Source organism: Pinus tabuliformis, chromosome 2_2, assembly GCF_031772625.1.
Source record: "Pinus tabuliformis cultivar Carrire ecotype Pingquan chromosome 2_2, CPIR1, whole genome shotgun sequence".
Lineage (NCBI taxonomy): Eukaryota > Viridiplantae > Streptophyta > Pinopsida > Pinales > Pinaceae > Pinus > Pinus tabuliformis.
Genome location: NC_142300.1, coordinates 1,048,157,936 through 1,048,170,614, shown reverse-complemented (window position 1 = coordinate 1,048,170,614; position 12,679 = coordinate 1,048,157,936). Strand labels below are relative to the sequence as shown.

Below are 12,679 nucleotides of genomic sequence, written 5' to 3'. Positions count from 1 at the left end.
ACATAATAGTTATCTTACATTTTATTCTAAAATTATAAATAAATTTGATCGTATAATTCATATATACATATTGATGTAATATATTATTTCAAAATATACATATAACTAACTTTATTGTTGCCTATCATAAAAAAAAATATATGGGAAGGACGTACGATACTGACCAGCCCCATCTACCGCCTCGGGATTCGTCAAGAATTCAAACAGTTCAGGGGCTGGCTCCGTTACTCATCCACGTCATTTAACGTTAAAATTGACGGTGTTCATTTGGGGCCGTTTATAGGAGCGCTCAGACGCCACAAACACACAACACAATGAGAAGAGAAACCGAAGACAGAGGAAGAAGAAATAGTTGCAGGAATCACAGCGACACTCTTTGCCCTCTAACGGTACGTTCTTGTTCTTTCTTGTAAATCGGTGCCGTTTTCTTTGTGTTGAAAGATTATGGGGATCTGAAAGGGATAAATTGTTACATTCTGTGTCTGGATTCCCTGAAAACCTTCAGTGCATCGTTGAAGGGCATCACGGCTCTTGGGTGACTATGTATGTGTATATATCTCGTCTCACGCAGTTATTTATTGAGGGATTATCGATGAGAACCAAGCAGAGCGACCATTGAATGAATAACCCTCTAATTAGGCGTCGCATTGAGGTCTCATTCTTCCGTCAGTGCTCATGACTCCTGCTTGGTCTCATTCCAGTTTCGAACCAGAGCTCTGTTGAGGTTTTTGAAAGGCTTTCGAAGTGCCAATCCTTGTCCTCACTGAAGTCCTCACATTCAGGGTCTTGGACTTGCCTCTTGTTGCGTACTTTCCTTTAAAAGAACTAGCTTAATTTTCTATTGCAGAGTCATGACCAGACCCTGGTCTTTAGGAAAATATTTCCCTGTTACACCGCATTCTGACCCTGTTTTTTTTAATAAGAATATTGTCTAATTTATTTCTGAATGTCGATGAACGTTCGTGTATAAGGGTTGCACAACTTCCCACAGATTATGTAGTCTCTGCTGCAGTGGGATACGGTGACCAACATGAGTCCTCCCACAGACTGTCTTCAGTACATACCCTCAATACTGCATTGGCCACGCACCTTAACAAACGACCAATTCAGTGGAAATATCATAGATACAGTTTCAAATCCGGTAATTAAAAAAAACACGGGGAAAATGAATACGCCATTACAGAGAAAACAAAAAACACTATATGCACTGCCAAAAGAAAACTCTTATGACTCAAATTTGCCCTGCTGCAATCTATTTTAAGAATTTGTGGCATATCAAGAAAATAGCATACTATATGAACCCGGAATATGTGAAATAGGAGATTAATAAACTGGCATCGAGACGGTACCTTTTGGCGCTTCCTCGAATTTTAGCTGCACACGAACAGAGGACGATGATAGGCCGTGGCTTCAGTCACGCAAGGAGGGTGTGGCTAGCTGGTTTCTAGTGGCTAGCTGGTTTCTACCATTTGCAGATGTTACGGAGGAAGAAGGGTTGTGTGGAGCTTTGCTGTTAACTGTGAATGCAACTATGGGCGCTTCAGGGTTTGCCTTTGCCCTAACTGTTAGTGCGGTTGTAAACACATTGTCATGAGTCCAGAAAAATCAAAATAGAACTTTACATATTTACAACATTTTTGTAAACCAAAAATTTCTCCAGAATATTTCAAATTCTACAGTACATAATTTTTTTACATCTAAACATTGTGTTGGGCTTCTTTTGTGACGCCCACAATCTTACATCTTGTGGCTTCCGTCACGGTGCTTGCTTGGGTAAACTATGGCAGCCCACAAAAAAAGATTTATGGAATAAGAATTTAACTTTTATTCCGCCATTGTCTCTGTTGAGATGAGATTCTATACCATCCCATCTATGATTGTGTCTGTTGGGATGTGATAACATACCATCCCAACCTTGAAAGATGCAACGATATTCGTGAAAAGATTTGTGGAATAAGAACAACTTTCTGTCGCCATTCTTTCGGCGTGGATGGGATTTTATGCCATTCCCATCTCTGCATCTGTTTCTCTTTCGCTTTTTTTTGTTCGCTTGACTGGTCTGAGTTTTACCCAATAGTTCCCATGAAAGATGCCTTTTCTTTCAAAATTCCCATGTATTTCAGGTTGAATGTACCGATTCAGCCCCTCTCTCTCTATGTATATGTATATATTGCTCTATATTGCTCGGTTTCCGCCTGAAATCTCAGATTTAATGTAGGTTTATGCCACATGAAGATATATGGTCCTTACGGAGTTGAAGATGGCACATATTTCTCATTTTCCATGGCTGAAGGGAAGATAGTAGGCTTCCATGGTAGAAGTGGTGGTTGTTATTTAGATTGCATTGGCGTATATATCTCAAATTTACAAGCTCCAGCAATCTCAAAGGTACGGACATTTTTTTTTTTTTTTTTTTTTTTAATTTTAATAATGTACGTGTCATATGCATATAGGATGGATTTTAAAGAACTTTTTATTTTTATTAATTGATTTTTTTATACCGATTTTTTTCGAGGATTAGGTTGTTTTCTTTTAGCTTTATTAGTTGGTCTTTATTAGGTTGTTTTCTTTTAGTTTTATTAATCAGGTTTTTTTGATTAGTTTTAATGGGAAACACCAATTTATCTAAGTTTTCTAGTCTTTTATATAATTATTATTAGATTTTTTAAATTTCTTATGAATGATTTTTTATCCAAAACTTTTCACATTAATTTTAGAGAAATCCAAAATTTATTAAAATAAGTATTCAAGTATTTTGTATTATTGTTATCAAATTAAGTATAATATTTAGTATAAAAAATTTCACGCTTATTTTTAGAAAAAGTATTTGATGACTTCTTTTAGATTTATATTTAATATGTAATAGTTATAGGGATTTAAAGTATATTTTCTACAATTTTAGGGTTTGGGAGATGAGTATTTTCTTTGATTTATATTTTTTTGGAATAAATTCTCGAATAAATACAATTTTTTAAATGAAAAATTTAAATAAATTTTCAATATGTCATTTTTCATGAGTATATAATTTTTTTTCTTCTAATCAACTTTCAATATTTTGCATATTAGTTTTTATTAATGATCATATTTATTTTTAAATTTAACATAATGAGATGTTGGTTAAAGATCCACTAATTATCTTCAATTTTTCAAAATTAACATTTTTTTTCAACAAAAGAATAGAGGATATTAACAAGCCAAGGAAGGTGTATGAATGGTTCTAACACATGGGAGGTGGAATGAATGCACCCCTTGGAAACCTGTTTAAACATGTAGCTTGGAAGGGAACACATGAGAAAAGATGCATCACAAGCTAGAAGGAAGGAGAACCAACAGTCCAAAGTGATGGTTAAACCAACAACACATTTCACTAAGGTTCATACATACATATACAAAAAGAGTCTATACATATATGCGTAAACAAACGGATACATATATCATTAGAGTAAACAAGTTAAATGAAATAAAATAACAACATATGCATGAAACGTGCTAGCTCTCTTATATTAAGAAGTGAAAGTTCCAATCATATAGTACAACAATGATGAACCACTAATCCCGATAATGGAACGTTACAGTTACTGCTACCTGCTTCTCCAAATAGATGTATTAGCTCTGCACTGTGGAGAAGCCAAGGCTCGATACAATACTCTCCAAGATTTCTTTAAGATACACCTATCGGAAGATTGGCTTACCAAAAATCCATACAATAAGTTACAAGTTACTATAAATAGCAAAGGGTGGGTTGACCCTTGACATTCCCCTTTGTGACTGTCCATCTACACACATGAATCTTCAACTACTCTATGACTATTACATTCAACTATCAACACTTCAAGTTCCACTTTACAAGATGTTACATACAATATGCACATGTATCCATGTGAGACAAAATAGGCTTGAGCAAACCATGAAAGACATCACTATGACTCAGACAAGTGTGGGAAGACCAACTCTTCGAAATCCTCATGATGGTTGACAGTGGCAAACACATGCCAAGTTTGGTAGTCCGTGATGGTGTCCATGTACTATGTGGTGACATCTTTATGGAAACGAACTCTTGCCTCTGTTGCATCTGGGTACACTAATTTGGCTCCTCTGTCCAACTCGTTTCATAGCATGCGCATCATTGTCTTAAGTGCGGTTGGACCAGTGACATACTGATGCATGGTGTCTGCACTGATCTTCAAATCTGTGTTGGTTGCTATGCGCATTAACTAGTCAAAGTGCAAGTCCAACTCCTATCAGACTCAACCCTTTGTCTTTGCCTCAGTGAGTGTCCCAATAGATGGGATCGCATGCGCACACACAATAAAATCCAAGCTTCTGAACAACCATGCATGGGAAGCCTACAAACTAGTGATGAGTTGTGAGAGTTCCTCATAGTGCCAGATCTGACTCTAGATGCATGCCTTTAACTCAACTGCCATGGACTTCAGCATCTTGGGCAAATGTAACGGGGCTCCCTTGTATCTAATTTTCCCTGTTTGCGTGCGATTGACATTAGTATGCAAGTTTGACAAGATACATACTCTCCTAGCACAACACTGTTGCGAACCGTTGAGATGGACAATTGCATTATGCACGGTACCAAATATGTAATACAACGTCCGCATGACTATCTCAAGGGACGATACTTCATCCAATATCTCCTTCTTTATCTCCACTTTGGCAGATGCTGTAACAAGTTCTCCTCCCTTCTTCGCCGTCTATAACTCCTTAGCCATTCGCTCGTTCTCTGTTATCAAGAGGCGAACACTCAAGCTAGTGGCTTCAGCGTATGCTCTGGTAGCATCAACCAATGATGTTGGATGCTTGTGAACATCAAATACAATTATTCATTCCTCAAAATGCACAAGAGATGTGTGGACATCCAGAGTAGACACTCTGCGCAATTGCACAAATCTATGCTACGACTTGTCGAATGATATGTTGTGCATCTATTCTTCCGGATTACCTCCAAGGATCTTAGTATCTCCTTGGTCGCTTGGGACTTTCTCTTCTTCCAGATCCAGTGAAGCTGGTGGGCTGACCTCTTGGTCGTAAGGGTCGACCTCTTGGTGGAATCTTCTTCCAATTCCTCCTCTATAGCAATTAAACCTAGTGGGAGAACTTCACCGTCAGGTCCGTAAAAGATTTATGGTGTTGATAAAGTTGAAGTTTCAATAGTCACTGATGTCTGAGGGGTAACCAGTTGATCATCTTCTAGTAAATTAACAACTTCTGAATGTTCAAATTCGAATTCCAGATGTTTGGGTAAATGAACAGCAGTTTCAGAAGGAGGTTCCTGAACAACTTTAGGTTCAAATGTAACTTCTGTTTGAACTAGGATAGATTCTGGTTTAACTTCTAGTTGAACTAATTCAAGTTCAGAAGTACTTTCTTGTTGAGCAACTTCAATTTAAGGATCAACTTGTTGTTGAACAACATTGGTTACTATTTCACTAGGATCATTGCTAATGTCCTCATGTAATTATGAAACTTCTTCTTCAGAAACGAATGGGCCAGAAATAGTTGGAGTAACTGGAGTCTCAGTACTGGCCGAAATAGATGATTAAGGTAATTTAGATGAAGAACTAGGATTTCTTGATGTACTAGACTCAGTTAAGCGAGACCGCTTTGCCTGAATTGATGTCACTTCAAGAGGCAAAGGCAGTTTTATCGCTGTTCTCTGCGAACGACGAGATAGGGGTTGATGTTCCTCCATGATTGTTGATTAATTTTATTATCAAAAATGAAATCAACAAAAAGGGGTATACTAGGCAAAAGGTTTACCAAGCAACTGTGAACTGCAAAATACCTTCCGGAAAACCAAGAAGTACGAGTAGACAATCTCCTCGAATGTTGTGTTCAGTGTATCACAGTTTATAAGGCAGCCGACTTGGTTACTTCAGGATGGATATCAACCTATAGTTTTCCTCCCATATATACCTGAAGGTACGTGGAGGCCCGGTCTGTATAAGCATTGTCTAATGGAAAACCACATAGTGAGAGCATTCCTATATACTTGATGTATTGTAACGCTGCTATATATACCCGAAGGTACGTGGACAAGCTACGATATACTCACATACATGGAATGAGGTATCAATCTCGGGATGTATTGTAGACAAGTTAGCGACAACTGCTTTGTTTTACGACGTCAGAACACGTCTCTAGCCTAGAACCACTAAATGTTCTCATTAATGAAAATGCTCCATTAGGTAAATTGATGTTAATTTTAAGTTGATCTTGCTTAGAAATTTTCCTTTCAAGTTCACCACGTGATGTATTCTGAAATTCCTAGGAATGCAACTATCATGATAAGCATTATTTCCATTCAATTTAATAATGAAAATCCTAGCTACTTAGGGATAGATAAATCAAATTTCTTTTGATAAAAAATGAAAGAGCACAATCTAAATGCAATTTCTCTACACTATTCCTATCAACACACTCAAACTTTTTCAATGCAACATGCATGTATTTCTTTTCGATTCCCTTAATGTGAATATGAACAAAAAGAAAATATGCACACATAATCAATTAATCTTTCATATGAACGAAGACTTTTATGACAGTTCAAATTCAAAGGAAGAGAAGACTTTATGACACTTTCTTTCGAATGAAGATTAATCAATTATATCCTAACTTTGACTATTGATCGATAATGAAAAAGAAAACTTGAAGAAACATTAATCAATCCTACCAAAGATGGGCTAGACCAGGAGATAAAAACTCATTTTCTGAGACATAACATTCATTGATCAATTAGCAAACAGTCAAACAGAGAAAATTTGGCCAAAAACTCTTTCCAAAGGTGGGAAACTGATCCTAGGAGGATTAGCGTAGCTCAGAGTAGGAGACAGTGCGCTTCAGAGCACTGTCCCTAAGCCAGGGATGCTCTGCAGTGCACTGTGTCCCTCACAAGCTTGTGCTGGTGACAGTAAGCCATTTCAAGAGGCATTTTGTCACAGTTTTGACCAATTTTTCAATGTAAACAACCGAATTACAATTGATGAACACAAATAAAGCCTACAAGGATGTCTTAGGAGGTGGATAAGCTACTAGGAAAGATGATTCTTCCCTAGTGGAGTCGCTAATTTGTTTTGGAGAATTTAGCATCTACGGATAAACACTAATTCACTAGACAAGTAGTTGTTCCTAGAACAACAGTTTAAAGTGTTTTAGACTTTTCCTATAAACAATAGATAAGATGAGAAGATAGAAGGACTACCTATAGTTCCGCTTTCCTCTCATCTCCCTTGTATCGATTCCGTCGCTCCTTCCCGTACCTAATATGCTTGAGAAGTACTCTGTAAACACAATAGAAGACAAAAACCGATCAAAGCATACGATCCATTGAATATAAATGAAAGGAATTAGAAGCAATTCATACATATAAGCATTATGAAAAAACACAACATATGGAAAAAGGTTCAAACACTTTATTAGATAGAAGAAGGAATTACAACCATCAATGTCTGATTCAAAGTCATTCCTCCAGCGTGGATCCCATCCACATCACATCAAAAGCAAGACAAGCTTGTGGCATCACATCATTTGCTCCAAGGTCAAGTCTCATAGCAACATTATCTCCTTACCATTCAACATAATCTAGCCCCTGATCACTTAGATGAGTGGTCAATTTATAGGAAGATGAAGGAGGTTTTGTCATTAAAGGTGACATTAAATTGCCTTCCATACTTAGAATTAGTTCCATGGAGGAATGGATGAGAGGATAGGATGCTCCTTAACTCATTCCTCATCCATTTTCAAGCTCATAGGAGTTGATAAGACAGGGAAACTTCTAGATGACTCCAAAAGATAAGAATATTCCCCAAACCCTATGTGAATTTTGCTCATTCTTGCTTAGTGCAGGTGAAAGGAAGCCTAAGTGCTCTATATATCACCTTGGTAGTGGACTTAACTTCTCTGCAATGCACCTTTATAAGGGCTTACCTGTGCTGGCCCCTCTAGAGGCAATTTCTGGATGTCTTCAAGTCATGAAACTGTCTGGGAAGGAGGCATTCAAAGGGATGACTTGTTTAGGGCATGAAAAAACTAAATTTAGGGTTTGATGAACCCTAAAAAATTGATCTGAATTTTGGAATTTTATGTGCCCAAATGGATCTGTAACACGTTTCCACCAAGAAAATCTATCAAGCCTCCCGTTGGTCAACCAGAGTGTTTGGTCGAGCAAAGACCCCAGATGTGAGGTCTATTTGTGAATTCATACTAGGGAGGTCCCCTGAATGTTGGCGGGTCTGGCACCGTCAACATAATGGTATTCATGTTTGGTATGCCATTACATTTTACCATGATAAAATTTATTTTTTGTAAGGGTGGAAGGTAGCTCCATGTAAAGAAGTTAATCACCTTAACTACTACCATTCAAATGAAGGAATTGTACAATATGGATAAATAAAGCTTTGTCTCTGAGGTTTGGTGTACCAATGTGATGGAGGGAAAGGATGGGGATCTCAATCCAATAAGTGGATATCCTAGCCAGGTTAGTTGGTCCTTTATAATATTCAATGACTAGGATAATGCATCAGTCAAATTCGTGGGTAGATTGCACTGAAGGAATTCCTTATGGCATAATTATATAACTGTGATCCAATTGTTAATGACATTTTGATACAATGACTTTAGGTCATATGGAATGGCAGAGTGGGCCAGGGAAAATTTTAGGGGCTAATATTCGCCCATGGGCTAATTTTCTATACTTTTTCCCAAAAAAAATATTCGTTAATTTCCATTTTTTTGTAAAAATAGTTCGTCCAAGTTTTATAGAATGAAATTATTTTACCCTAAAAATTGCCAAAAAATTATATATAAACTATATAAAAATATTATAAATTTCAATATTTTACAAAAATATCTCCAAACATTTTATAGATTTCATATTATGGACTAGTGGGATATGCCAAGGTTTCTAAACTTTAAGATAAATTTCCATCCTTAAAATTCCCCTGGAGTGGGCCCTCGTCAATGACCCTTGAACCATCTGATGAGATCATATCAATGACATTGGTTCCTTCAAACGATCATGAATCACATCATATCACAACATGCATGATAGTTAGAGTTAAATATTTGGTTACACATAGTACATTTCGAAGACAAGGATAAAAGATAAACTGAGTTATGAAATTGGTAAATCTCCAAGCCTTATTATTACACTCAAATAATAGTCTTTGATAGTATTTAAGAGCTTTTAGAATAGAAATGATCTCTATAACATAATTATGAATATTTACAGGTAGGGAATAATGATACTTACAAGGGGGGTCTGCAACTGGAGCTAGGATTGAAGTTGGCGCTAGGGTTTTGACTTCAGCAACCATGGTGGGACACGTAGGGGGGAGTGTGGCTCCCTCCTACAGTTAGGTAGTTACAGGCAAAAATTAGGAAGAAGGAAAGCAACACTTTAAAAAACCTCTGGAAAAGGCAGTAGAAGCGAGAGGCAAAGGAACATTGGAAAGAAGCGGACTTCATGAACAAGAAGGGGACAAGCAAGAAACAAATAAGGAGAAGGAGAATGAAGGCAGCTATGGAAAACATCCTTCCATAAGGACAACGGGGGTCTGCAAACCCAAGTCGAGTACCATTCCATGGGTCATATTGAGCGATCATGTGCTTCAAGCACATAGGGATCATATGACGGAACATGCGATCATATGAAAATTTATGGGGTTATGGCCAACGGAAAGGGTGGTACATATCTGGATAAGGAGTTGTTGGAAGCCAAAGGAGGAAATACACATAAATCTGGGCTCTAAGGGCTTCTTCACAGTGGTGTTCACGAGCCTAGAGGATAAGTATAGAGTGTTCGAAGGAGGTCCATATTTCTATGCTGCGGCAAGACTCTACATGCGGCTATGGATGTTGAACTTTGTCCTGGAGCGTGAAACCTTCACGTCATTACCGGTATGGATTATACTTTACTCCCTCCCTCTGGATTATTGGCTACCAGAATCTCTGAAAGCAATAGGCAATAAGCTGGGGCATTTTCTAAAGATCTCAGCGGCGACTCTAAAAGGAAAATATGCCTCCTTTGCTTGGATCTGTGTGGAAATGAACTTATCTGGAGCTCTTCTGGAAGCAATAATTCTAGAGGTGTATGATGAAGAATGGGTGTAGACTATGGACTATGAGCACATCCCATTTAGGTGTCACAAATGCCATGAACATGGGCATTTATTCAGAGACTGCCCAACAAACAATATGGAAGGAAATGAGAAAACTACTAAGGATAAGAATCATGAGGTTTTCACCAAGGTTGGGAGAAAATGGAAAGGTGGTAAACGTCCACAAAATAAGATGAATGAGGATAGACATTCAAGACACAATCGGTTCAAAATCTTAGAGGAAAAAGAGGGGAACAAGGAAACAGTCCAAGATATGGAAAACATAATCAATGAAAAGGAAAAGGAAGATAGCATGGAGGATATCACGGTGGATAACCAGCAAAAGGATGATCTACCGAGCTGCATGGAGATAAGTAGGGACCAGGAAATGACTACAAGTGAAGTGGGAATGGAGGACTATGAGCTACAGGAAATTATAGATAAAGAAAATCTATATCTAGAAAAAATTCTGGAAAAAAGGACAACCATAGGAATGGACTCCCTGCTGAAAGAGGACTATGATAGGGTACAACGGCTCTTTCTATGGAGATCACAACCAAAGGGAGCTGGAGTCAAAAGAAAACATGAAATTCAAGAGCACAGTGGGGTCATAATGATGGAAAATGTACAGGCACAATCGTCAAAGAACTCAAGAAGGAAAAGAGGAAGAAAAAGACAGAATGAGTTGCTCAACGAATGTGGGAAACTACTAATTAACTCAGGTAAGATGAAAGATCTTACCAGTTACTCCTTTAAAACCTTTCTTAATGAAGCTCACAATCTGGAATATCAGAGGCATAGGAAATAAAAGGAAACAAAGGACTCTTAGTAATATAATACAATGATGCTCTTGCAAAACTTGCTAAAAAAAAAGTTACCCACCCCCCCCCAAAGGAAAATTACTTTGAGTTACACTTGTCCCTTTAGAAAGTTACAATTAAAATCCCCTTATTACTCCAAAAATTTACAAATCACCTTATTACTCCACGAACAATAAATTCCCAAAATTAAAAAATCACCAGATCTCTCCAAAATACAATATGCATTGTATTAAAAAACAACTTTATGATCCAAGCTGACAGGTTTCACTCTGGCTTTCTGCTGGCTTCTTATGCTAGTTTCACGCTGGTTGGCTTCTCTGATATGTGATACCAATATATTATACCAATAAGTTATATCAACTAGTTACTAACATAACTTAGGTTTTTTTTTTGTTTTTTTGTTTTTTTGTTTTGTTTTTGTTTTTAATTTATTATGTTGTTTCTTTTATTGAATTGGTGCCATCGTCAATGGAGATCAGTGGAGGGAAACTTTGGAGACGTATCTTTGCTTGAGACAACCAATTTCAATTTCGATTGAGAGAACTGTTATAGATTTCCATTTCTGTGTATGATTGAGAGAATCGTGACAGATTTTTTTGCTTGAGGCAGTCAATTTCCTTTTTGATTGAGAAAACCTTTACAGGTTTTGCTGAAAACAATGCTGGAGAAGGGACAGTCATCGTCTCTCTCTCGCATACTTCGTTGTTTTGGCCCTGGTCATCCTCAATGCTCTCGATCAGGTTGATGCAAAACGGATTATGGATTGGGTTTGTCACCTTCAAGTCCTTCCATCAGATGATGCTGAAGAGAGACATGGATTTTTTTTACGGCTTCCAAGGGTCATTTTCAATATACTTGTCAAAACATGCCAAATTTCTCATATCATTCCCCGTCTGTAACTATAAATGCGGTTGAACGTCACAATTTAGGGGATGTTTTACCAAAAATTTAGAACTAACGCCATGTCATAACTCACGCAAATTATTTATGAAAGAATTGAAAAAGACAGAGCAGATTCTAGATCTAACCAGTATACTCACAATTTAAACCTCATGGGACCATGATTGAGTGGACAGTGGGTTGTATATTGGATGTATATATTCATCCTAAAAAAGCACAAGAAATGCTTTAAAATGGAAAAAAAATATGACATTGACCGTGATCTTGTGTATATCCTTTTGGTTTGCAAAATCATTAGTGGGAGCGTCTAAGTAGCACTGCCAACCCAGGCCATGATTTGCGATAGGGTTTTGAAAAAAAACAAGACGCTCTGATAATGATGAATGAGAATACGATTGCAGGTGAGGAATACAATGGCTTTGCTGTCCAAAATAGTCAGGCACGGCCTCGGCCTCTCAAATATTATATATTTAGCTACCTCCACCATAATACAAATTCAAGACAACAATTTCGATAATAATTGAAAATAATGATTTTTAGATTTCAAAATCTAGAATCAATAAAATAATGAAATTTTTTCTCTTTTGAACAAAAACTTGACAAATTTCATACCAAACATTTGTTGAATGATTCAATGGAGTTTTCCAAAAACTTGTAGAGCTGGAATCTCCTCCTCACATCAACTGCAGCATTACTGGAGCTCTGATACCATAATAATGGCAGAAGTTTCCTCAGACACGTAATTTTATTAATTAGAAAAAAATAATTACATAATTTGATTTTGCAAGAGCTTACACCCGAACATCCAAACACTCTTGAAATGAGCTATTTAAAAGCTCCATGTCCTAA

The 12,679-nt window shown here is 37.2% G+C and overlaps 1 protein-coding gene across 2 annotated transcripts in view; it reads left to right on the top strand.

The window, feature by feature from the left end:
- The first annotated feature begins 299 nt into the window (after positions 1-299).
- Positions 300-12,679, top strand: part of LOC149196958 (jacalin-related lectin 3-like) — a 274,881-nt gene continuing 262,501 nt past the window's right edge. For both annotated transcript variants that reach the window (XM_089405694.1, XM_089405692.1), the window contains exon 1: positions 300-389. In XM_089405694.1, the coding sequence (XP_089261820.1) occupies positions 315-389 (75 nt within the window). In that variant the 5' untranslated portion in view covers positions 300-314. The remainder of the gene's footprint in view (positions 390-12,679) is intronic.